This window comes from Thermobia domestica, chromosome 5, assembly GCF_964235325.1.
Source record: "Thermobia domestica chromosome 5, izTheDome1.hap1.1, whole genome shotgun sequence".
NCBI lineage: Eukaryota > Metazoa > Arthropoda > Insecta > Zygentoma > Lepismatidae > Thermobia > Thermobia domestica.
The window spans coordinates 291,438,676-291,464,470 of NC_137458.1; the positions used below are offsets into that span (position 1 = coordinate 291,438,676).

At 35.1% G+C, this 25,795-nt stretch overlaps 1 protein-coding gene across 7 annotated transcripts in view; it reads left to right on the forward strand.

Moving 5' to 3' along the window:
• The window catches only part of LOC145686687 (uncharacterized), a 313,040-nt gene that overhangs the window by 230,347 nt on the left and 56,898 nt on the right, over positions 1–25,795 (forward strand). For 6 of the 7 annotated variants that reach the window (XM_081760226.1, XM_081760225.1, XM_081760230.1 and 3 more), the window contains 2 exons: positions 7,895–8,089; positions 18,756–18,929. In XM_081760226.1, coding sequence (XP_081616352.1) covers positions 7,895–8,089; positions 18,756–18,929 — 369 coding nt within the window. The remainder of the gene's footprint in view (positions 1–7,894; positions 8,090–18,755; positions 18,930–25,795) is intronic. The other variant, XM_081760228.1, reaches the window with a different exon arrangement.

Sequence of the window (25,795 nt, forward strand, 5' to 3'; positions counted from 1 at the left end):
AATAAACTATTACATACATGTAACAAGGAAATAATATATGTTGTTATATAATTACATCCCGTCGAAATACACACCAGCCTATATTGAAATTATTTATATGAAATGAAATTACATAAATAATATAATGAATGTTTAAAATGATGATAAAAGAAAGCTGAAGGCTGTGAATAACTAGCCAAATTCTACTGCATCATTAAGCCAATTTTTGTAGCATCTGGATACTTTTTTCTGTGTTCACTGACTATCTGCAATATGTATTGTTTCTCTTTTTCGTCCTTTGTTAAAATGTTCCCGTATTCTTGTATCAGTTTCACACCTCTCTCTGCAATATCATTCATCACCACAATGTTTTTCAATATATTCAACCCACGTTGAAAGTTCACATTTTCTTTCCAAGTAGATGGGCATGTTTGCAGAAAATGTGTATTTATCGAAAATCTTGAGAAACATGTCTTTGAATCTACGGAAACGAAGTCTGAGAATTCTTTTTGTTTGAAGCTGTTGAGCTCTGCACTATTTATAGAGTATCGCTTTATTTGGTTTTGTGCATCACATTCTTCTGTACTCCCTTTTATATTAAGAACCATTTTTTCTTTCGCATGTTGTGGCACTTCATCATCAAAGAATGCAAATGCTGCAGTTTCTGGTGACTGATACCATAAGTGGTTAGCGAATTTTTTCACAGTAGAATTGCTAATTTCTGGATTTACTTCCCTGTATTCGATTAATTTCTGTAAAAACTTGTAATGTGATACGGAGCTTTCACAGCCAATGGTACAAGGAACCAAGCTTGTAAATAGATTCGGACGAGGAAAATGCATAGTCTCTTGATTGAATTCTTTTCTTTTCTCGTCAGTTCAAATTGGTCTTGGAATAAATATATCTTCAACGCATATATAGCCTTTGCCATCCCCCGAGCATGGCTCACACCTCCAGGAATGCGAAATGAAACTCCTTGTGGAGGGGTGCCGCCTAGGAAGATCATGGCCAATTCTAATAATTCGCGATAGTCATCTCTATGATGTTTCTGATGTATCTGTTGTATGGATTCCAACGTATTGACACGGACATCTTCCGGGACATATCTACCCCAGTTCGGTCATTGCTTTTATCTATTGACGACCAGGATTGCCCGAATCTCTTAAACAAAAGCACATCATGCCCGGAACTTGTACGGGCAGCTGTAGCACCATCCATTACTGCGTGAAAGCTACTTTGAAGAACTAATTCAAATATGTGATGTCGACACGGTAGGTAGAGCAAATCACGATCAAATTTCTTCTCAAGGTTTGCACACGCGCCTTTTATTCTGTCGGTGTTGCTTGCAGTTGTATTGAAGCACAGCGCCTGTATTTTGTGCTCTATGTCCCATTTCTCCACCGCTTCGTAAACAGCTGTGGCTTGTGCTTCTCCTGTAGATGACGGTATTTCTAGGATGCCTAATAATTGTTCTTTGCCGTTAAAAGTTACAAATATCGCAAGTCTGTCAACTTTTCCTATATTACTTGTAGCTGGAACTAGCTTCCATCCCAGTGAAGCACCAAAGCATCAGAATCGGCGACATCAAATCTCCCTTTAATTTCTGCTTGCCTTTTCTCCCGCATTTCTTTCCTGCGAAGTCGAATGGAAGAGCGATTAATAATTAAGCTTTCAATATTACAGTGAAAAGCTTCTGCTGCTGCCACTATAAGATGAACTGCATTGCAGTCGCTGATTTTGCATCTGTCCAGTAGTTCGCACAGACGTGGAGCTAAAATATCCTGAGTACCTCTTGTACCCGAGGTACTTGGTTCACTCACCAACATTGGATCTCCTAAACATGATTGGGTAGGTGGAGTGGAATCGGAATCATAGGAATTGGAATCTGTATCTTCATTATCACTGCCAGACAATGTTGCTGACGAAACTGTTGCTTTTCGTTCCATTTCTTCGTAAGTTCGTTTTCTTCTTTCTTCTTCCTTTTTCCTACGTTCCTTATTGTTTCTTCAATTTCTTTAAGTTTGCGGTCAGTGCCACCCATATATGCTTTTCGTCCTTTCATGCGTTGCATTACTAAAAATTGCTTATCCTCTTCCTTCTTGATCATATATAACGCATTCTCGTGGGCAATATCAAACAAGTCATCTAGTTGGGAAATAAATGTCGTTCTTTTAGTTTCTTCCACATCAGTTTTTCTGTGTAACCTTTTCTGTAAATCTTGCCATTCTTTGTATAGTACTACAAGTAGAACTTTCTCAATACAGTGATCACTTCGTTTTGTAGGAACTCGTGCCTTTTCCCAAAACATAAGAACTTCCTTCACAATTAAACTTTTACGGTCAACTAAGTTTTATGGTCAACTTAACTACACGCACATTGAAAAATAAAACACTAAGTACTTGTTTTGAAGGCAGTTTTGTTCCTACAATTTGGTTCCTAATAAATCCAATGAGGGCAGATTCGTAGTCTTTGCGTAAACAGCGCGAAGCTGACTTCGGGGATAATGCCGTTGCATTGCATAAATTGTTTACACTTCGTAAAAAGCTACAAATTTAACAGCACTGTGTGCGAAGAAACTAAAACAAACAATCGCATAGGAAAACAATCGTACTTTCTCGAAGCCTTCAAATAAACTGACTGAGCTGAGCATTGCTGTTATCGTTTCAGTGTTGCCACATATGCATTTTACTAGTCCCCTTTCTAAGAGATAAATAACCGTTCTGAATATTTTTTTCCAGTGATAAATTGGAACATATTGTTTAAATTATTGATTAGAAAAGAATCATATTTACTTTTTCTTGCACTGCAGAGAAACGAATGTGCATTTCTTTCTTTACTTTATGGTTTAATTCATATAAGGGAAACTATTCAACAATCTTATAAATCTCCAGCCCGTACAGAGATATAAACTCACAGAATATTAAGTTTTATTACTTCGGAGCTTTTATTTTCCATAGTTGATAATTATTACATGTTCAGAGATAAGTGGAAAATAAAGGCAGACGTCCGTTTGTCGTCAAAACTACCTCAAAATGATATATCATACGAGGTCATTTCTATTTAAAATTTTGTGCCCGAATCCAAGATGGTGGACGTAGATATGCCTCATCTCGATCACTACTCAGTATCAGGTATGGATCTACTTCTACAACCTCTATCCAAGATATGATTCCTTTCCCTCAGCCATTTTTAAGTTACAAGAGTTTATTACAAACTTTTGCCATATACTATACCTTGTAAATGCATTCAGATGTTTAGGTCGCTTGGGGGTCGGTTAAATATTCTTCGATTGAGCCCATTTTTTTCACAGATTAATTTGGTCCGACATGGAACCAATTTAGGGGTTGGGAGCAAAGAAATTCGGAAATCGAAAATTAAGGACCAGCCTAATATGTATGTATATATATATATATATATATATATATATATATATAGAGAGAGAGAGAGAGAGAGAGAGAGAGAGAGAGGTAGATAGATAGATACAGATATATTCTAAACTGTTGTGATTGTATTCTATGCCAATTATATATTTACTTGGGAGTAACATGAAGATGTTCTATTGCTCTTGTAAAATTACGCATGTTACTCACTATCAGAATGAAGGGAAAATAAATCCCTTCAAGCACAGATCTGAGGGACGTATGGATCTAGGTTCAAATTTTTGGACTTTGTCTCTGCAAGGCAGTCTAGGTTTTTGTGACCAAAATGTACAATTATTGTAGTATAATTTTAATTGTTACAATTTTATAGTTTCACATTTCGAAATGAAACAAACAAATATTGTTACAATGTACAGTTTCATTCAAATTTATAATGTAACCGTTTTCTTTATTATTATTATTATTATTATTATTATTATTATTATTATTATTATTATTATTATTATTATTATTATACTTTCAACCTATGCTATACGTAAGTGTCGGAAGCCGTATAGAACAGCTATGAACTTCCGTCGGTCTGTCGACAGTTACCCGAGCAGCAAAAACGGTAAAATATATCGAGAAGCGGTTTCTTGCATTCGATTCAGCGTCCCAAGAATAGGTTTCATATTCTAGGTTAATCCTGTATTAAAACCGGAAGTAATTCAAACTAGCCATTTTCGGTTTCAACATTTTTCGCCCTAGAATCGAAACAGAAGCAGATAATGACTAGCGGTTTTTTGCAACTGATTCAACGTGTCAGAGGAGCATATAGTCACCTTCTATAACACTACCGGAACCAAAAGTGATTGAAATTTACTGGTACTTTAAGTTTCATTCCATATTGATTTCCATAGAGCAAAAATGGTAAGGGGCATCTAGAAGAAGTTTTATGCAATCGGCTCATTGTACTAGAATAGATTCAATCTCCTTCGTTTAATCCTTTATTCAAACCGGAAGTAGTAGAAATTATCCATGTCCGGTTTCACTGTTGATCACCATAGTACAAAAACTGTAATAAATAGAGACCAGCGATTTTTAGCAGTCAATTCAGCGTCTGAAGAGCACATACTATCCCTATATCACTATCACCACTTGCAACTTTCTACTAAGACCGGAAGTGGTTGAAATTTACTAGTACTTCCGGTTTCAGTACATATTTTTATAGAGCAAAAACTATAAGAGATGTCGAAAAGCGGTTTTCTGATAGGTTCAGAGCCTCAAGACTGAGTTTTATCTCGACATTTATATATCTTTTAAAACCAGAAACGATGAAAATAGATTTTTCGGTTACAACACTGGTCACGTAATGGATAAAACGGAAGTAGATGATAATAATACTACTGCTAGTTGCGTGATTGTATCTTCTGCCACCCACTAAACTAGCAGACTCATGTTTGGGAGGGGGGAAAGGTGATTAAATTTATCTAATACGCCTTTTATCTTCGTTAAGAAGAATTGTCCTACAGCATAGCCAAGTTAAAGCATAAAATTTATTAAATAACTCTTCAATGAATAAAGATTATGCTGGATTATTTTTCATTGATAGTACAAAGCACTCACAGGAGACGGGTTAGAAGCGTAGTGAGGAATTTTTGCCCATATTTGGCGATCTCACAGCGTTAGAAAGCCACACCTACCAATATTTAGGTTGAAACATTCTCACAAAATGATACACTGAATTTTTAGAGGCTCGGAGAAGAATCTTTGTAGGCTTACGTAACACTGGCCTCATTCCGCTTCTTCTTTTTTTTTTTTTTTTTCTCGACGCCCCGCTGTCAAACCTTCCTCTTTGATTAATCTGTTATCATGTTTTTTCGAAGTTTCTGTTAATAACTTTTATATCCATGTGTAGATCTGCGTATGACAGATGTATTTTCAAACAAAATGTTATGTTGTTCTAGTGCATTTTTCGCTAATGCTGACTTGTGTGGTTGATTTAGTCGTATGTATTTTGTTATTTACGTAATTTAAAATAAGATAAATAAAGTACGGATGGAATAGGAAAAATGGGTTTATTTAATGAAAGATATTACAGTGTAAATTGTGGAACATATAAAAATAATTAAGACTTCTTAAATTATCTTTTGTTTATTTTACCCTTTCTTCCATACATATATCTATTGATATATAGCAGTTACTCCAGTGATAACTATTTTTCTATTAGACCGTGTATTATTATATATTTTTTTCTATTCAGACACTACTTATTTAATTCATAACTAACTACCTCTATGGCCCACGAAACCCAAAGATTCAGTGCCGCGTTCACAGAAGCTCTCCACTTACTTCTATCCGTAGCCAAATGCAGGCCCGTATTTAGATAAGTGCTATTCTCTGCTCGAGCACAGGGCCGCAGAATTTAGGGGGCGGAAAAATTTTGGATCTTCTTTAAAGATTCTCAATAAAGTAATATTTAAAACTAGCGACCCACAGAGTCCCGCGCAAGCGCGAGAAAATATGTTAATGTCCTTAATTCTCTCTAATTACAGTAGTTATTAATTAGTTAGCTTATCTGATTATTTTTTAAGTCATACTCTCCCACTCCCATCCCAAGGGATGAGGATGAACTTGAACATCATGAAAACTAATACCTTGAAGACATTGAATTCAACACTAATATGTCATTTTCGATTACTTTTAAAATCTTGTCCCCTCCCTGGGGTGTGGAGTATGACCTTGAAGTTGAATTGGATTAAAATAGTCACTATTGATCTTAGCGATCTCAAAAACTGTGAATTCAACTCTAATAGTTGTCGTTTTTGGGGCTTGGGAGCGGCAAATTATTTACAACACAGGGGCGCACAACATTTAAATACGGGCCTGGCCAAATGGCTCCAGTTTCTGCTTTGTATTCCTATTTCTGTGAGATCCATCTTAATATTGCCTTTCCATCTGCACCTAGGTTTTCCTAATGATTGTTTTCCGTTTGGATTTCCTGTTGAAACTTTGAAAGCCTTCCTACCTCCTTCTATTCTGACTACATGACCTGCCCACCTGAACCTCTCAGATTTGATGACCCTAACAATGTTTGGTAAACCATATAAATTGTGTAGTTCCTTGTTATGAAATTTCCGCCATTCCTGTTCCTGCAGAGTCTGAATATTCGTCTCAGGATTTTATTCTCAAATACTTCCAGTCTATGTTCTTCCCTCAGTGTAAGCGACCATGTTTCGCAACCATACAGAACAACAGGCATGATTATCGTTTTATATATTTTAAGCTTCAAATTCCTCAACAGAATTCGCGACGACAAGAGATTTTGAACTGAATAATAACACGAATTCCGTGCTTTCAATCGACATTTAATTTCTTCGTGAATATAGTTTTCGTCTGTTGATATTGATCCTAGATATTTGAAAGTATCCACTTGATCAAAATATTATTTGATATTTTAACTTATTTAACCCTATATTGCATGTTGTTACTTGCAGGTAACAAAATGTATTTTTGTTTCTAATTATCCGGTATAAATCAAATATTGTCATCATTGCGTGTTATTACTCTCAGGTAACTTTTGTGATTACATTTTCCATCACTGGATGTCAACTATCACTGCGTTGATGAAATATGACGTGTTGTTCTTGCTAGCGCGTAAGGCTCTGTTTGCCATTGGAAGACATGTGTAGTTGACCTTGGTTAATTTCTATGAATTTGAAGAAGGTAAACTGTCATTTGATATAGATTTATACATTTTCTGTATTACCTAACAACATTAAATTAATAAAGAGAATAAATCACGTCTTTCTTTTTAATAGTTAATTGCGAACTTACTATTATTTCATGATGGTACCTGGAAGTCACAACCCCCTCCCCCGTAACACACGCGAAGTAGGACAATATTTTCAATGCTAATTATTTTAGATCATAAATATAGATATTTTGAGCCACTTTTTAATTTTTTTCTCTTAAGTACGTTAATTCATGCAATGTAGGGTTAATACATTTTCTGTATAATTTCCAAATACCCATATTAACACATTATTATATCTTGAATACTTATGCATACTTATTTAAACAGTTTCATCCACGCAATTTCATTTTACTGTCTGGCTGTTTATAACAATTGACCCCCCCCTCCCCAGAAAAGAAGAAAGACTATGATCAACAGCTATTATAATTTAATTTCTTCTTTTCGGTTCAGTACAATTTTCCTCAGCTATTGTTTGCCCAGTTCTATTCATGTTCTAGAGCCGCTGTGGCTCAGTGTTGGAGCGTTCGTCTTTGGTGCATGGGGTCCTTGGCTCGATCCCAGCTCGCCCCAAGTCATCTTTGTGGTGAACAGACAGCGTGTGCGTGGATTTTCTCACTTTCTCCCATTTCCTCCACTTTCTTCATTCCAACATTCCATTCATTTCTCAACATCACAGTCTCTTTTAGCCTAGCCGGCATAATCGTAGGACGTAAAACTTAAAGATTTCATTTCTATTCATATTCTACAATTATTATTGATTTAATTTTAATAGTTACATTTTGTTTCGTATTTAATACAGAGTAATGCAAGTTCACCAAAGAAACAAGGAGTTTCTAAGCCGTTTATAAAATACAGCAAAACGGCATGGGAGCAAGTGTCAACACAAAATCCATCATTAACTTTCGCTGAGAAGTCGAAATTAGTAGGACAAATGTGGCGAGATCTTCCAGGAGAAGAAAAACGGAAGTATATAGAGGCATATGACGCTGAGAAGGTAAGATATAGACAATGATTAATTTAGTCTGGAAAATAGTGCTGTAAAATATCAAAACTGACTTTTTTTTTATGATATGAAATCTTTTAATCAAATACAAAACAATAATAATCGTACTCCAGATCTAGTTTTATCAACACTAGAATCTGTTGAAATTATCAGGGAATTACTCCCACTAGTGCCAGAAGATCAACATCATCCCGCTATAGTAATAAATGTGCGTTATGAAAGTCGTTCAAAAGTAGGTCATAATTCTAACATTTTTGGCTACAATTTTAGAAAGGCGAATTTTATAAAATTTTATACTAGTTTAATGTGTGTCGATTGGGAATGCCTATGGGAATACAAATATGTTAATGACCTAGTGAGTAGGCTATATAATATTATCTATGAAGTATTCGATACTTGCGCTCCTCGCAGGAAAAACTCTGCCTCGAAATTTCCGTGCTGGTTCACTAAGGACATAATTAATAAATTGAAAGCTAAGTTATCGTAGAAAATCTCAACTAAAAACTAGCCCTCCTATTACATGGAATTTGCTCGTTTGAGAAGAGAAGTTAAAAATGACATCAAATTAGCCTATGAAATAGTCGTACGTAATACTGAAAATATTATTACTAAGAATTCAAGTGAATTGTGGAATTTTATTAAAAATAGGAAAAGACATCTACCGTCGAAATCATTAAAGTTTCAGGGTCATAATCTCTGTAATAACGAGGAAATAGTCAATACTTTCGCAAAGTATTTTAGATCAGTGTATGTTCCCTCTTCAGAAACGATAATTGATCCCAACATAGATCTAGGAAATAACAGATATGGTAGCATAGGATCACTAAATATTTGCCAGATAGATTTGAAAGAAATAGAAATGGCTATTAAGAACCTTAAGTGCAAAACGGCAGTTGGTTCTGACGGACTTCCCTCCTACATTGTGAAGGGTTGCGCTGATATATTTAAATATCCCCTATTAATTGCATTAAATTTATCACTAAGAAAAAGCACTTTCCCAGACAAATGGAAAACGGCTTTAATTTGTCCAATTCCGAAGTCCAACAATAGTCAAGATATTACCAACTTTCAACCCATAGCAATATTACCTGCTTTTGCCAAAGTATTTGAGCATATCTTGTATCGACGAATCCTTAATCATATCAAACCGGTTATCTCAATTAAGCAACATGGCTTTGTTCCACAAAGATCCACAATAACGAATCTTGCGATTATTAGAGATTATATAGCGAATTCATTGGATGTAGGCAGCCAAGTAGATGTGATTTATATTGACTTTGAAAAAGCTTTTGATAAAGTTAATCGTAGCATATTACTAGAAAAATTAAAGTTTTTCCATTTTTCTCCGTCCCTGATTAAATTCTTCTCATCATACCTATCTAATCGTAAACAATACGTTCTTATTAATGCATACAAATCTAAAGAATATATTGCATCCTCAGGAGTCCCTCAGGGTTCAAATTTAGGACCATTGTTATTTCTCTTGTTTATTAATGACTTACCTGACTGTGTTCCTGGCCATGAAATATTACTATATGCCGATGATCTAAAAATATATGCTAAAATCAATCATGTGGATGACAACATAAAACTGCAGCAAGGTCTAGATCATATTGGTAACTGGTGCTCTTCCAATCAACTTGGGTCAATGCAAGCAAGTGCAAAGTGTCATCATTCACTAGGAGCAAATCACCTCGTCACTTTGATTATGAAATTAACAAATATATAGTAAATAGGCATGATTCAGTTAAAGATCTTGGTATTACGTTTGATGCTAAGCTAACGTTTGACAGTCACTTTGTAAATATAACAAGTGAAGCATTCAAGCTATTAGGATTCATAATTAGAACGGGAAAATAATTCAAGAACTGTTCAACATTACAGCAGTTGTACAATGCATATGTTCGCTCAAAGTTAGAGCATGCTTCTAATATTTGGTATCCGACTCACATAAAACATCGTAAGCAATTAGAAAGAATACAGACTTTTTTTTTAAAAAATTTCTAACATATAAAGAAACTCACATTTATCCTACTTATGACAGCTGTAAAACCATTCTTGCTAACTTTCATCTTCCTACACTAGAACACAAAGACGACATATGATTGAGTTATTATTCATTCAAAAAGTAACGCAAAATATTTTGGATTGTCCTGATTTAGTTTCTTTATTGAATTTTCATGTCCCCTCATTAAAAATACGTAAAAACAGTGGTCTTTATTACTGCAAGAAATCAAGAACTAATATAATGATGAAATCACCAATCTGGAGGACAACAGCTTTGTATAATAGAATGTGTTCAAATAACAATGAATTTGATATATGAGATATGTCGCCTAAGAAATTTAGAAATACAATTGCCATGTGTTATCAAGAGTTATGAACTCAGATTATGTTATCAAGAGTTATGAACATGTAATTCCGTAATTTACAACACTGTAATTGGGCTATAGCCTGTTGTGTTGGCAATAAATAAATAAATAAATAAATAAGATATTTATTATGGAAATGGAATGCGTTCAAAATGCGCATGCTAAAAGCTATTGAGAGACATGTTTAAAGTCCTTTAATTTTGTATATTTATAAATAATTTAAGTTGTTTGCAAGTGAAGATTTTAGTGCAGTTAATGACTAAATACAAGGTGTGATCAAAAAGTACGTTGAATGTGGTTGCACAGGGCCACCCATTCCGTCTCATCCATTTCAATTAGTAAGTTCGATAGCCCGACAGTGCCTAGTCAATGTCGAGTTTGTTTGAGTTGTGACATTTCAGTTGGATTCCAGAGGAAGAAGAGTGAGGACGTATTAAGAGTGTCTGTCGCACATTATGGATTTCGAGCAACGCATCGACATTAAGTGTTGTTTTAATCTGAAAAAAAAAGTAGTAGTAGTAGTACCAAAGAAACTCACAAAATATTAAAGTCAAGGTATGGCGATGAAGAGGTGGCACTAAAGACTGTTCAAACGAAAAAAATAAAAAGTTGTATGAGCGATTCAAAAGCGGCAATGAGTAGGTTGAAGACGAGCAACAATCGGAACGTCCTTCGACGTCAAAACAGATGAAAACGTGAAAAAAGTGGCACCAATGATTCGTTCAAACAGGCGAATGACTATTTGAGTCTTTAAAACGGAGGAATACAGAGTCATAGAAGAGAGAGTACTGGTTTTCACATGTTCATAGATCCAAAGAAATTAAAAGCGAAAATTGTTAATAGGAAGTATAGGACAATTAAGCGGAACTTGTCTGCTTGTCCTCTTCATCAATAATTGGTCAAGGTGAGCAAATTTATTATCTAGACGAGAACTACTTAAGTTCTCGATTGCTACTAATCTGTGAAATACCTAAATCCCCTGTAAAGAAATTTAAGTTGTAAATAGATTATTAATCTCAGCCTAAAAGACATCACGTTTTCTTTACTCTGAAGATATTTGAACCTTTAATAATCACCCCTAAACATTATTAGAACGAAGGCGGAAGGTTTGTAAGTGATCTGATCTGTAGAGATCAATATCAAAAAACTTTACGTGGAAGAAAATGAAATCTTTGAGTTTTACGTCCCACGGTTATGCCGGTTAGGCTAAAGGAGACGGTGATGATGAGTGATGAATGAAATGGTGGAATGAAGAAAGTGGGAGGAAACGGGAGAACCCCGAGAAAACCCACGCACACGGTGTTTGTCCACCACAAAGTTCACTTGCGGGGGCTGGGATCGAACCCGGGACCCCAAGCACCAGAGGTGAACGCTCTACCACTGACTTTACGTGGAAGAATAATCATATTTATAATATAGTGTTACAAAAATGTATTACAATATTTTGAGAACAGATTTCTCACATCAAAACAAAACAAAACAAAAGAAAATTCATATGGACCTGTGCTCAAAAGTGAATAGTTTTGGAATTATAGAGTGCTGAAAACGTGAAACAAGTCAAATTTAAAAGTTTATAGCTTCACTACTATGGGACCTATAGTAGTCAGGTGAAGACATCACTAAGGAATTGGTATGTGAACTATCCAAATATCCATGTTTAAGAATGCTCCGGTACTTGCACAACTATGTTTAGAAAGGTAGGTGGAGAGTGATCAAGTACTCCCAAACAGCCTCTCTAAAAATGATTGTGGAAGTACTGGAGGTTCTGAAAGATGGATATTTGGATACTTCACATTCTAGTTCCTGAGTGATGTCTTGACCCGACTACAATCGGTCCTATAGTAGTGGAACTATAATGGGGCGTGAAAGGTTTTTTTTTTTTTTTTTTTTTTTTTTTTTTTTTTTTTTTTTACGTCTTCGGCACCCTATAACTACGAAAGTATGCACTTCCGACCATGAGTCCATATGAACTTTTTTTTTTCTTATTTTGATGTGAGAAATCTATTACCAATGGACCATGGTGGACCATGGTTCAACTTAGGTTTTTATAATGTTACTCTCATTAAAATTAAACCTTAAGTGGGGAACGAGTGTATGCGAAAAATTCAGTATTTTATGAGCCCGTTAAGTTAGAAGGATGAAACTTAGTATATAAACTCCTCATTTGAAATAAAAAGACAGATCTCACAGCTTTTTTTTTAAAAAAAAATCCATTTTGAAGGGGAGGGGGCATTTTCTATTATATAAGATTAATGCAGTTATCTTTGCGAACTCCTCTTAAATCACTGCATTGATTATTCAGAGTGTCCACAGTCTAGAAAATCAGGGAAAGGTCAGGGAAGTAAAAATGTGTCAGCGAAATGGCAGATTGGTCAGGGAAAGTGAAGGAAAAATCGATTTAGGTCCATTGTTCAATTACTGAATTTATGAAATAGTGTTAATTTCTTTACTGTTACTTGATTACTGGATGCAAGATGTGGTGTTCCCAATGATGATATTGAGGGAGACAGTGTTCTCTGAAATAGTTATTTTGTATCACATAGTGCCTGATGAAGCCGAAGAGTTAGTTGGTGAAACTGTAACACGTGTTGAATTTTAATGAAAATATATAGTTTTGCTCAGCAAATAATTAGTTTGTACTAAAATAGTTGTTGAAACTAATTTTCTGCGAGAAACACATCTAACTGCGTCCTGGGATTTTGCTCAAAAGAGTAGACGCTGTTCTAGAAGAATTTCATGGTGCCAAGAGGATATCTGGACAAGTGTCTGAGAACGCAAAGAAACAGCATCTCCAGCTCACAGTGAAATGTCAGAGTGGAGGATTTAAGGAACACTTCAATGATTTCATAGCCAAGGACGGAGATTGTATTTGACTTGATGATTTTTTTACTTACTCTTAGGCAATGAGAACAACTTCGTTGATTTATGATATGTTATGAAGCTGTGTTTTATCTTCTATCACGGAAACGCATGTGTTGTAAGTGGTTTTTTAATAAACAAAAATCTCATTATTAAGAACTTACAAGAAGAATCTCTGGTGGCTCAACGGATCATATATGATACTGTGATGAGAGTAGGTGGATCGTCAGGATAAACAATTACAAGAGGTATGACAAATTCAGTGAGAAGTTCAATGAGACAGTGTCAGGTGTATTTGGAAAAGAAAAGAGAAATGAATGCTGGAGAGGAGAAGAGGAGAGAGAAACGGAAGATTCAGCAACAACTAAAGGAGCTGGAGGAAGAAAAGAAAATCAAACTGCGGAGTCAACAAGGATATTCAGATCAATGAGAAGAAAACTATGCGAGAAAGGATGAAAACAAGTTGTTAAATGGGTTACATTTAACAACTGCGCCGGCAGTTTTTTAATGATCAGTAAAATCATGTATGAACTGTTTATTACTACAGAGTGATTTTTTTAAAACTCACGGATTTCATTTGGGTCTAGAATTTCTAATTGAAGTCCAATTTTCATGCGGTTTGTGGCAAATGATCAAGAAAGGATGGGAGATTTATGGAAGCATGTTTATTGGTTTAAATTCATCCGGAGTAATATCGACCACGCCTCAAGAAAAACAGCAAGTATTCGCTGTGTACCTTACAATTGGAATGAGTTTTTGTAGAATACAAATTAAGTGTTAGTGAAAATACAAGTTAAGTGTTAGTGGTAACACCCATAACTGACATGTTGAAAAGCTATAGCCGGTTTCTGCGACAGACGACGGAGAGATCTCTTGGGTACCTAAGGAGTCGATAACTTGAGATCTTCCCGCCTGCGGGGTCCAATGCTTCCCTGTCTCATTCAGTAGCTATCCTGCTTGTTCCAATTTATTCACTAGCGGCCATATTATGTTCTTCTCTGGGCAGAATATGAGGCATATTTGTTTCTAAATGCCCTTTGTGTAGCAACAACAGATTCCGTTGTCCAAAAAGCTTTTAACGATAAACTCATGTTGCTTCAATGGGTACACTCTTCTTAGTGTCCTGATAATACACAGTAGCACAGAACTATCCAGCACAATTTGCAGTACAACGGACCAGTTTCCTGTTTCTAATTAAACCTGGCGAGGTTGCCATCTAACGAAGAAAACCCAAATTTCCACACCGAACCTCATTCCAATTGTAAGGTACACTGGCAAATATTTACTGTTCTTCTTGAGGCGTGGCCGATATTACCCCGGATGAATTTAAACCAGTAAATATAGTTTCATAAATCTTCCATTATTCCTTGATCATTTCCCACAAACCACATGAAAATCGGACTTCAGTTAGAAATTCTAGGTCCAAATGAAACCCATGAGTATAAAGAAGTCGCCTGTATAATGCTGTGTAATTGGTATTATAATGTGTAAGCATATAATGTGTATTTTTTTTTTTTTCATATCTTAAGTACTCTGTATACTGCACACTTTCGTTTGTAACTTTACATTTTGTGTAATATGTAGTTCTAATCAATATCGGCCTAATGTATATGTTTGTAAATTTACTTTCCTTTGAAAAGAAAATTGAAAAAAGAAAGAAACAGAAGCTGAGAGAGCAAGGCCAACTATGGGGTGTGTGGAGGCTGGGGTTTCTTTCTTTTTTCTGTATTATGCTATTGCACATCATTATTGTCTAATCATAATATCCTGAAAGGTATGCAACTTTTTTAACCATTATGAACCTGAGATCCAGCATACCGGCACCTTTATTTTTTAGAAAGAAAACGGTGTATATATATATATATATATATATATATATATATATATATATATATATATATATATATATATATATATATATATATATATATTATTATGTTTGTATGTTCCACCATAACTCTGAAACACTTTGAGTAACCTCAACCGAACTTGGTAGACATATTACGTACAGTCTTAAAAAATACTGTGAGAGAAAGCTATCCACATCACTCGTAGGGAAGACAAGGACACATGTAAAAATAATGATAAAGATGAATATTAGTATTGAATCCATAGTTTTCGAGGTTGCTGAGACGAGTTTGAGTTGAGTTGAATGAGTTCAACGTCCCTTTGAGCAGCGAGGCTATATGATACGTGGACCTACTGATTAACATGGAATGCGAACCACATGAGCTCCCGCCGAGAATCAAACCCGGGCCTCCCACGCCAAAGGCGCGTATACTAACCGCTTAGCCAAGAAGGAGCTCATTTGCTGAGAGGAATAGTGACACTCTTGATACCGTGTAACTCCCAAGTTCTGCGCCCATTGGCGGGAACAGGGGGCGGGGTCAAAACTTGTGTGGAAAGTTGGGTATCCCACGATTCTGTCAACTTAGGAATATGCAATTTTGTATTTTCTTAAAAAATAATCTTTATTTATAATAGGTGAATCCGTGTTCCAGCATTTCTGAGAACACACGTTTTTAAAAGGACACATATATCAGGACGTCTAAAATGTTTCGAGCAATTAGCGTTCGAGATAGTGTTAGTAACCGAAATCTCAGGGTATAAAAGCCGCAGTGGGTCACGTCTAACGTCATTTGAAGCTGACATTGAAGCTAGTAGATGTCTAAAAATCAAACGCAAAGTATTATGCCGAGAGGATGAGTAAACTTTCCGCAAAACTGCGCTACAGTTTACAGTTTTATTTCAATAAAGGCCCATATGCTGCGCAGGCCCATGAAGAAATTCGTATTGCTTGTGGGCAAGATAGGTAGTCGGAAACAAGAACAAAAGATAGTTCAGTCGCTTTTGTTTTGGAAATTTCGATGTCCAAGTTGCCCCTCGTAGTAGACAACCAATCACAGCAAAATTGAATAATATTTTGGCAAAAGTCAAGTAAGACCGGCATGTGTAAGGAGTCATGACATCAACAATGAAATAAACACTCATCGACGAAGTGTTGAACCATTTGGAGAAAGCTGGCTTAAAGAAAGAAATTTAAAAACTCGACGTTTGAGTGCCACATGAACTGACTCAAAAACATTTACTCGATCGAATTTCTATCTACGAATCTCTGCTGAAACGTAACAAATACGAGCCATTTCTGAAGCGTTTGATTACAGTGATAAAAAGTGAATAACTTACGAAAACAACTTTTGAAAAAGATCGTGATCAAAACAAGAAGAACCTTGACAGCCTGTGGCGAAGCCCACACTAATGTCCAGAAAGGTTATGGTGGAATTGGAAAGATTGCTGCCACCGGGCAGAATAATAGACTCAAATCTGCACTGTCGACAATTAGCCCGATAGCACCTAACAATCCAAAAGATACGCCAAGAAGTGGTCAACAGAAAAAGTATCATATACCACGCTGACAGCGCCAGACAGCAATGACTTGTCAGAAATTGAGAGAACTTGGGAACTTGGCTGAGAGATTTTAAAACATTCATCTTATAGCCTGGACCGGGCAGCGTCCGACTATCGTTTGTCTTGATGTCTGCAGAGCTTCTTGAATAGTGCTGTGTGAGTTTCAAAAAAGAACTGAAAGCCACGAGTCACAATTTTTGACCAGAAATTATCAGAAGTTTTATAGCGACGAGATTATGATGTTGGTGAAAAACTTCCAGGTCATGGAGCAAAATTATGCTCATGTGGTTTCATAAGTTTCATCGCTTGATCGTTGCCAACCTAAACATCTAATGTTTCTAGCTCCAGATGATATCTCCATTAAACTGATAAGTATATATATATATATATATATATATATACCACCAAATTTGGTATACATATGACACAACCTAGAAAAGAGATGCTGAGAGTTAAGACGCCCTATTTTCATTAGGGGGTCGGGAAAAGGAGACGTGTAAGAATAATGCAAAATGACCGACATTAGTGTTGAATCCAGTTGTCGGGGTCGTTGTGATGAATAGTGACACTCCAGACGTTGTTTGAGTCTAAATTTATTCTTTATGCATATCCTAAGAGGGGAGGAGGTTCAAATACTTTCCATAAGCTTATTCTCACCGTGAAAAAAAAAAAAAAAAGAGTCATTTTAGGTAGTACTTATACAAACCAGTTGAAAATGCTCCAAGAGCATTGCCAGAACGAACTTAAAAATAATAAACTTTTTAACTTTTCTTATTAACTTCTACAGGCTTTATACTAATTGTTCTGTGTACTTTATTATTATACTCATTAAACAATTCTTGTAATATATCTATCCATTTATAATTTCCTTGAGTACTCAATTTTTTCCACATGTTTTGTATGAGTTGTGTTAAAACGTTCTAAGATATGTTGTTTTACGAAAACCCATGCTCAAATTGGAGGGCTCAAAATTGAAAAACTCGCAAAATATCATCTCTCTGTGATTTACGGTTCCCGAGATATGGCTCCTTAAATCTCCCGAAATCCGAACTTTTTTGGCCAATATATATCGGGAACGATAAGCCATGGAGAGATGTTATTGGTGTTGATCAATACCTAAGAGGATGTTAAACAATTCGGTATCAATAGTAACCGGTGGCCACTGCCCAAACCAGTGACCAGTTGGACAGTGACCACCGGTAATTGTTTGGTATAAAATGTTCACCATCCTCTTACTTATTGGTCAACACCAATATCATCTCTCTATGACGTACGGTTCCCGATATATGGCTTCTTAGATTTCCCGAAGTTGAAACTTTTTTGGTCAATTATCTCGGGAACGGTAAGAGTGGCGCGAAAAATTCCATCACTTTTTTTTTAGATAGTTTGTGATGCGCTATCGAGTGGAGGACTCAAAATTGAAAAATTCGCAAATAACACACACACACAGAATTCAGAAACGAACTTTTAAATTTGTTGAAAATAATAACCCTCGTAGAAGTATCTTACTAACCAATACCAGAAAAAGTTAAATTTAAAAATATGCAGTTAAATTAATTTTAGTGGATAATTTATTTTTCAATTTTAGGACATTTTACTTTTATTAATTAATTGTTTTAATTAGTAGTATTAACCGGTTTAAAATAGTAATTTTCATAAATATTCTATTGATTTTCCCAACATCCTTAATTTTATCCATTAAATTATACATTAACTTTCACAAATGAAGACAATTCACATTGGGTAACAGTGAAAATTAATTTTTAATTTTAATTTTAAAGGTTTAATTTTGAAGTTAATTTCAGTTTGAACCGTTACTGTTTATCACATTATTATTTTTTTTTAAATTTAATCATTTGTCTTCTCATAGTCTAATCCGTCGAATTTCCATTAAGTTCTCCAAATGTATGTATAAAGTATACAGTATTTGCTCTTTTATACTTAGGTATAAATTAGCGCATTAATATGGATACCTTAATTATATATTAATTGTGCTCTGTTTATTTAATATTACACAGAAGCAAGAGCATATAACATATGGAGCACGTGAAATATATAGGAAGAAGGTATGGAATCAAATAAAAGCGCAAAATCCAGACTTAGACTCGAAGGACATAGAGAAAATTGTAAATTATATGTGGGAAGAGCTATCTGAAGAGGAAAAGAACAAGTGTATGGATGAAGCATCTAAGGTAAAATTCATGAAATTGTTTTGTGATACAACGGGATGCAAATTAAAGAATAATAATGAAAGTCTTAAGAGTCATCATCCCGGCGAAATTAAAATACCGCTAATTTTATAGTAATTATGTGATATCTTCAAATAGATAAAAGATAATCGAAATGTGGAACAAGAGCTCCCTAGACAATATTATTTTACATGAGAAACCGTTATCACGACTCACTTATCTGCTTTCGATTTCGAGCCGTTTTGAAAATCGGCATTTATTTTCGCGTTTCTAAACAGCTGAAAACGGAAAGCCGCTAGGTGACTTGTGATAACGGTACCTGACGCAAAATAATATTGTCTAGGGCGCTCTTCTTCCATATTTCAATTATCTTTTATCTATTTGAAGGTATCACATAATTACTGTAAAATTAGCTGTATTTTAATTTCGCCAGGATGAAGACTCTTAATATACTCCTGAAGCATCCGATTAAGAAAGTATTGCAAACAGTTTGAGTGAGTTTTTTTGCTTTCGAATGACAATAGGAATGCGACGATCTTAAAAATATGGCGCTCGTAGAAAAATCTAATTCGAGACTTCCAACATATTTATACGTTTCTTGGCCCCCACGTGCCGCAAAACGCAATTTTGGATGTCCCTGTTCGTCTGTTCTTTCATACTATGTGAAAAAAAAAAGCGTAATCTATAAATAAGTTTTATCAAAAATACCTTCTTTTCCTTTATATATTCGAAATGTTTGAGGGTCTCAATATGAGGAAACAGTACTGTATTATTATTACTGCGGGTGGCAAAGGATATCAACGCAATAACCAAGTTCGGGAATCGAATTAGGAATCCGTCCAGCGCCCATGCATTGATAGTTTGCCAAAATCAACCTGAATACATACAAAGCTGTCCGCACACAAATGCTGTTACCATGCAAATTGTGATTGATTCAAACAAAATGAAGTTTTGTTCCAACCTCTCTACAAACAACCGCAACAACCATAATATAGGAGCAGTATTAAAACAATGTGCTTCAGCAATTTGATTCTATTATAGAGAATATAAAATAAAGAAACCTCCAATAGGCGGACTATGCATACCAATACTGAGGAAATTATTGAATAAAATTCATCGTCAGTTCAGTTGCGAGATACTTATAACAGTTACATACTTACTCTACTTGTTGTAGATTAACCAAGTTTTAAAAAAATGAATGAAAAAACATTAAAATAACAGAAGAATTTAGCAAATAGCACAACGCAGTTCGATTTAGTCTTCCACCATCTTGCAGAATGCTGTCTTCTTCTTCCTGCTTCCCTGAAGATGCCCCGCTCGTGGGTCAAGAACCCAGACGTAAAATAAACTCTCGGACCCATCATAACATACGAATTTTTATTCATTTCGTCTGCACATATGCTCTCATTGGCTGGAGCATTATCTGACGTATAAGAAAGGTATGTGAGAGTAAGTTATCACAGTAGTTCCCACGGATGAGTTCAAACGTGAATAAAGAGTGCATTGTAACATAAAATGAGAGAAAACGCAGAAATGAAACGAAATGCACTTCTTTAAGTCCAAATGAAATGAATATCCTCAAAACTAGTTCATAATAAAGATCACTATAACTGACATATTTATTTTCAATGTTTTTGTTCAATAATAGCATAAAGTAATTAAATTGGAAGCAAAAGATTTACTGTGAGTAAACTCGGGCTAATTAAAAAGCACCTTTAAAAAAAAAAACTGAAATATCTTGGTTATGTTGAGTTGGGGAATCAAAATTGATTCATTGTAAGCTATGCCATGTAACGTACTTTTGAAATAAACAATAAAAAATATGTATTTTTTGGACACCATTTAGGGAAAAAAAAGTCGTAAAGCAAGTGATTAAGACCGGAAATAAGAGAAATTAATCATCTTAAACAGCACTGACAATGACAACATAATCAGTTCTGATATATAACAAACACAAAACAAACTAGAAATGTATAACAGATAAATAAATTACTGGAAATTAACAAATAATGGAATCATATAAATGCACCGTTTCTCGGACAGGATCAGTGACGAATAATCTGGAACGACCAGAAACTGGGTCGTTACAAACTTCCTCTTTGAAAAAATTGAAGTTTAATAGAGATTTTTTTTCTTAGGCTTCCATATTTTATAGTCTGTGTTATCTTCCCATTACCAGTAAATAGATTTGAAGTAAATAACTGTCGATAGATCATTCACTATTATTGATCTATCAGTAGATAATAGGTTTTATTTTCGTAGGAAGTTCAACAGTCACGGGAGTTAAACAAATGATGTGGAATGATTTGAGTGTTCGTTCATAGCTGAATAATTGCTCACTTTGAGATAAACTGAGTTTGAAAATATGTTTCACGAATAAAATAAAAAAAAAAAAAAAGAAAGAAAGAAAGAAAGAAAAATGCATACTTCAATTAGTCTGCCAAAATAGCCATCAGTTACAAGGTTAATAGTTATTTTATAAACATCTCTTTTTCTGGAATAAGTGCTGTGAATTGTTTTAGTGTGCTCGTGCATAGACAGCTAGGAATAACAGAAAGTAAACCTGAATTTCAATATGTTCTATTTATGGAGTACTGTAAGGATAATTACGAGTCACTCAGCAGCTAATATCTTTCGTGGTATCATTTAATTTTGCAGAATAACCTCTCAGATTTCAATTGTTGTAGTTTCACAAGCTGTTGTACTCGGTTTCATACACACTATTCAGGACTGAAAGTAGTGTGGAGAGAAATTATTTTTTAAGTACACAAGTCAATAATCTGTCGAAGCTTATTTAGTTCAAGTATAAATACTGTTAGTAAGAAGACAGCTCAAGCTATAAAACAAAGAAACCTAAGAAAACGTTCTCAATCGATCGAATCATAGTTTATTCAGGGAAGGTCAGCAAGAATGTAGTACTAAAACCAACGTGGATTTTTAATAAAATAAAATAAATAATTTAAAAATACTGAAGATGGCTAGAATTAATCGTGGAACTGTTTGCAGTTGTTTTTTAATCGGCTGCACAGAGATTAATACCAGTCTTCCATTATTGTCCAAGTCGAGATACTGTGTAACTAAAATATGTATGCTCATAGATTATTGTTCATCGACTCTGCACTTTTTAAACAATACAATCTTAATATTCGTTTGTTGAATACAACATGAGTGATCCATATATTCAGTAATCACGACTACTTTTTCGGGAGGGAATACGTTAAGAAATGAAACAATTCTTTGTTTTGTACAAGCATGGTTGAAAACAGAATAAGATCTTTCATTAATATAGGTATACTTCATTTCAAATTGTCCTTTAAAATCTTGAAAATTCTCTGAGTAATTCAGATCTACTTCTGTGCATGATTCCTAACGAGAAAACAATGAATTTCTCTTCTTTAAAACTCTGCTCCTGCCAAGTGAACTTTGTGATGGACAAACACCGTGTGCGTGGGTTTCCTCGGGGTTCTCCCGTTTCCTTCCATTTTCTTCATTCCACCATTTCATTCATTACTCATCACCGTCTCCTTTAGCCTAGCCGGCATAACCGTGGGACGTAAAACTCAAAGATTTCAGTTTTTTTTTTTCATTCTTCTTTAATTATATTGAGTGAAGAGTCCTTTTCTGAAAGAATTTGTGGTCTATTTGTGCTGCTTTTCTTCCTAGAAATGTGCTTCCTAAACCAGTCAAGCATTCATCAGTTGCAGCAATTTAAAGTGATGTTACATTTTTATAAAATTAAAATTTTAAATTCTTAATAGCATTGGATAGCCTTCTACACTTCACAATAAGCCAACAGACACAATACATCTATGTCTTCTTAAAGAGTAAATAGGAATTTATGCTAAATACTTAATACAAGTATTGGTTTCAGTACCATTCCTGTGCAGTCTACGAGGAAGGATCAGAAACTAACGTTATAAGGCCGATATTAATAGAGTTTCATCTGTTATAGAGGAATGAAGACAGTATGGTAATTTTCAGGGTTGGCAAAAACCATGGTTTTTATTGAAAAAAAACAACAAAAAAAACAGGTTTTTTTCGTTTAAATCCATTTTGTTTTTAGTTTAAACCAGGTTTTTTCGGTTTAAATAATTTGCGCTATGTATTTATATCACATATGGACAGAAATAAGTTTGTTTCGCCTTGGTGTTATTATACAACAATCGGATTACGCTGGAAGGGGTTACATAAGCTTAAAGCGAAATCCAGACCGCTTCTCGGCTTACATCCGAGAGAAATTGTCCTCTATTTGAACTCGAAACCAGGATTAACTGGTGATACGTCTGCCGACTCACTCACAAAGGACTCCTGATAAAAATACATCATACTGATCTTTACATACTTGTCAATATAATTGTCAAGAGCCATTTCAGAAGAACAAAAAAATAAACAGTTGTACAAGTGAAACCATTATACAGAATTATATATGGACAATTTCAAAATACTGCAGAGTACAGAATTTAGTCGAAGTTAGTTTACTACGACTCTTATTAGTCCAAATTAAAGAAATACAAGGACTTAATTTGCATATCAGTAGGAAAAGTGAATAAAGATACGAATTATTTGAGTCCACTTTGGTTCTGACCCATTTATACATAAATAAATACCAAAGATACTTCTGATTTCAATAAATGCCTCTGGTGGGATTTTGTATGACTCCCCCCCCTCCCCCCCCAAAAAGTATGGTATTTCGATGTATTTTACCAACAGTAAACATTATTAAAACGAAACAATATTTAGAATTTTTCTTTGATTGCAATTGCATAACAATAATAAACTATAAAAAAAATCACAAAAGAAACATTCATAAAGTTATAAAAAGGACAAAAGTTGCTTTTGTAGCATAATCTCTTTGAGTACTGAATGGGGAATTTAGGTCTGAATATAATACAAATAATATACGGGAGTGAAACGTGATAACCCACAAATCACGTGTGTTCATCAAGATTGTACGAACACTTACACTTTTACAAATATTTTTCGTTTTTTGGTTTGAACCTTAAAAAAAAAAAAAAAAAAAAAAAAAAACAGCTGGTTTAAACCAGCCAACCCTGGTAATTTTACTACTTGAAGTTGGCAACTGTGCAGAGTTTCAGCCTTCTGCCACCTACAGCGCTAGTTGTAGATAAACACAAATGGCGACTCGTTTGGAAAACTGGTCTTGCAAAGAAGTCCGCTTAGTTATTCGATTTCTGTGGGCGAAACATGTAACCGCGGCTGAAATTCACCGGCACCTGGTAGAGGTTTACGGCCAGGACTTCTCACCGAGGGCGCCATCTTCCTTCACGACAACGCGTGTCCACATACAGCCCAGAAGACCACTAGTCTATTGAAGCAATTTCTCTAGGACCACTCATCGACCACTTCCCCTACAGCCTAGACCCCGCTCCAAGCAACCTTCAGCTGTTCCCGTATTCTAAGGAGTACCTAGGAACCGTCACTTCACTTCAGACGAGGAGGTGAAGCACTTCGCAATAACGTGACTGAACACGTAAAGACAGGATTTTTACCAGGAGGGAACCTTCAAACTCATCCCACTATGTAACAAGTCCCTCAACCGATATGGAAACTTTTGTCGAAAAATAACCTAATGTATGTACTATGTGTTGGCTGTCTTAGATGTATGAAGCAATATATACACGTTTCACTGCAGGCTTTGTAACCTTACTTTCTTATCACCCCCCTCCCCCCCGTATATCAAAAGTTGCTTCTCCCTATCTCTTTCCTTTTTATCACTATAATGATCAATGTTCAGGGTGTCTACTGACCTGGAAAACCTTGAAAACCTGGAATTAGCCTGGAATTTACTTTTGGACCTGGAAAACCTGGAAATAGCCTAGAATTGGACGAGGAACGTGGAAGTTTTAAAATTGTTTTTAAAATATTGTTTTTGGAGTTGGTATGGAATAAGTATATTTTTGTAAAATGCAAGAAAGTTATATACTACAGTATAAGTTAAAAGCCAATAATAACTTATTCAGTGGAGACGAAGTTGAGAAAGAGACAGACGTGAGCAGAGTGCAGGCGGTGAATGTTTTTGGAAAGTATGCTGAGGGTACAAGAAGAGACTGAATAATATTTTATTTGTTTGGCATGGTCGTTGTGAATAACAGTGACTACAAAAAGAGCAAAATTAGTCCCCGATGATGAGAGTAAGGTAATTGAAAAAGTTAAATTTCATGATCTATTAAGTTTGTGTCTTAAGAACCTACATTTCAGTCAGTTTTTTTTCTTTTCATCTTGTCACTTAAAGAAACTATCACTTGCCATATGCATTCCCTAATTATAACCAGTTTTTGTTGAGAACTATATAAAATTGCATTAACTTAAACGTGTTACAATAATTGTCACTCTACTATATAGACCTGGAAAAAAAGGAAAAATAAACCTTGAAAACCTTGATAAAACCTGGAATTTGAAAATGAACATTTAGTAGACACCCTGATGTTGAAATCGGAACTCGAGATTCCGATCACTTCCAGTCTGAAAAAGGTCGAAATGAAACCTATTCTTGAGACATTCAATTCATATCAAAACTCGTTTCTTGTTACCTTTTTCGCTGTATAGAGAGCAAGATTGAAACCGAAAGTTGCAGTGAATTTCTACCATTTTCGGTTTCAGGAGGGAGATAAGGATCGAGATAGAATTTGTTCTTTGAAGGCTGGAGGCTGAATCGATTGCAGAAAACCCCTTCTCTCTCTCTCTTTCCATATATATATCTTGCGTTCTAAAAATGGCCCCCACGGACCACCGAGAATTATTCTACAAGTCAAAATAAAACTATATATATATATATATATATATTTACACATATATATTTGTATACATTTCGAGTCCTCGTCTGGAGACACAAATTGCAAATTGCACTA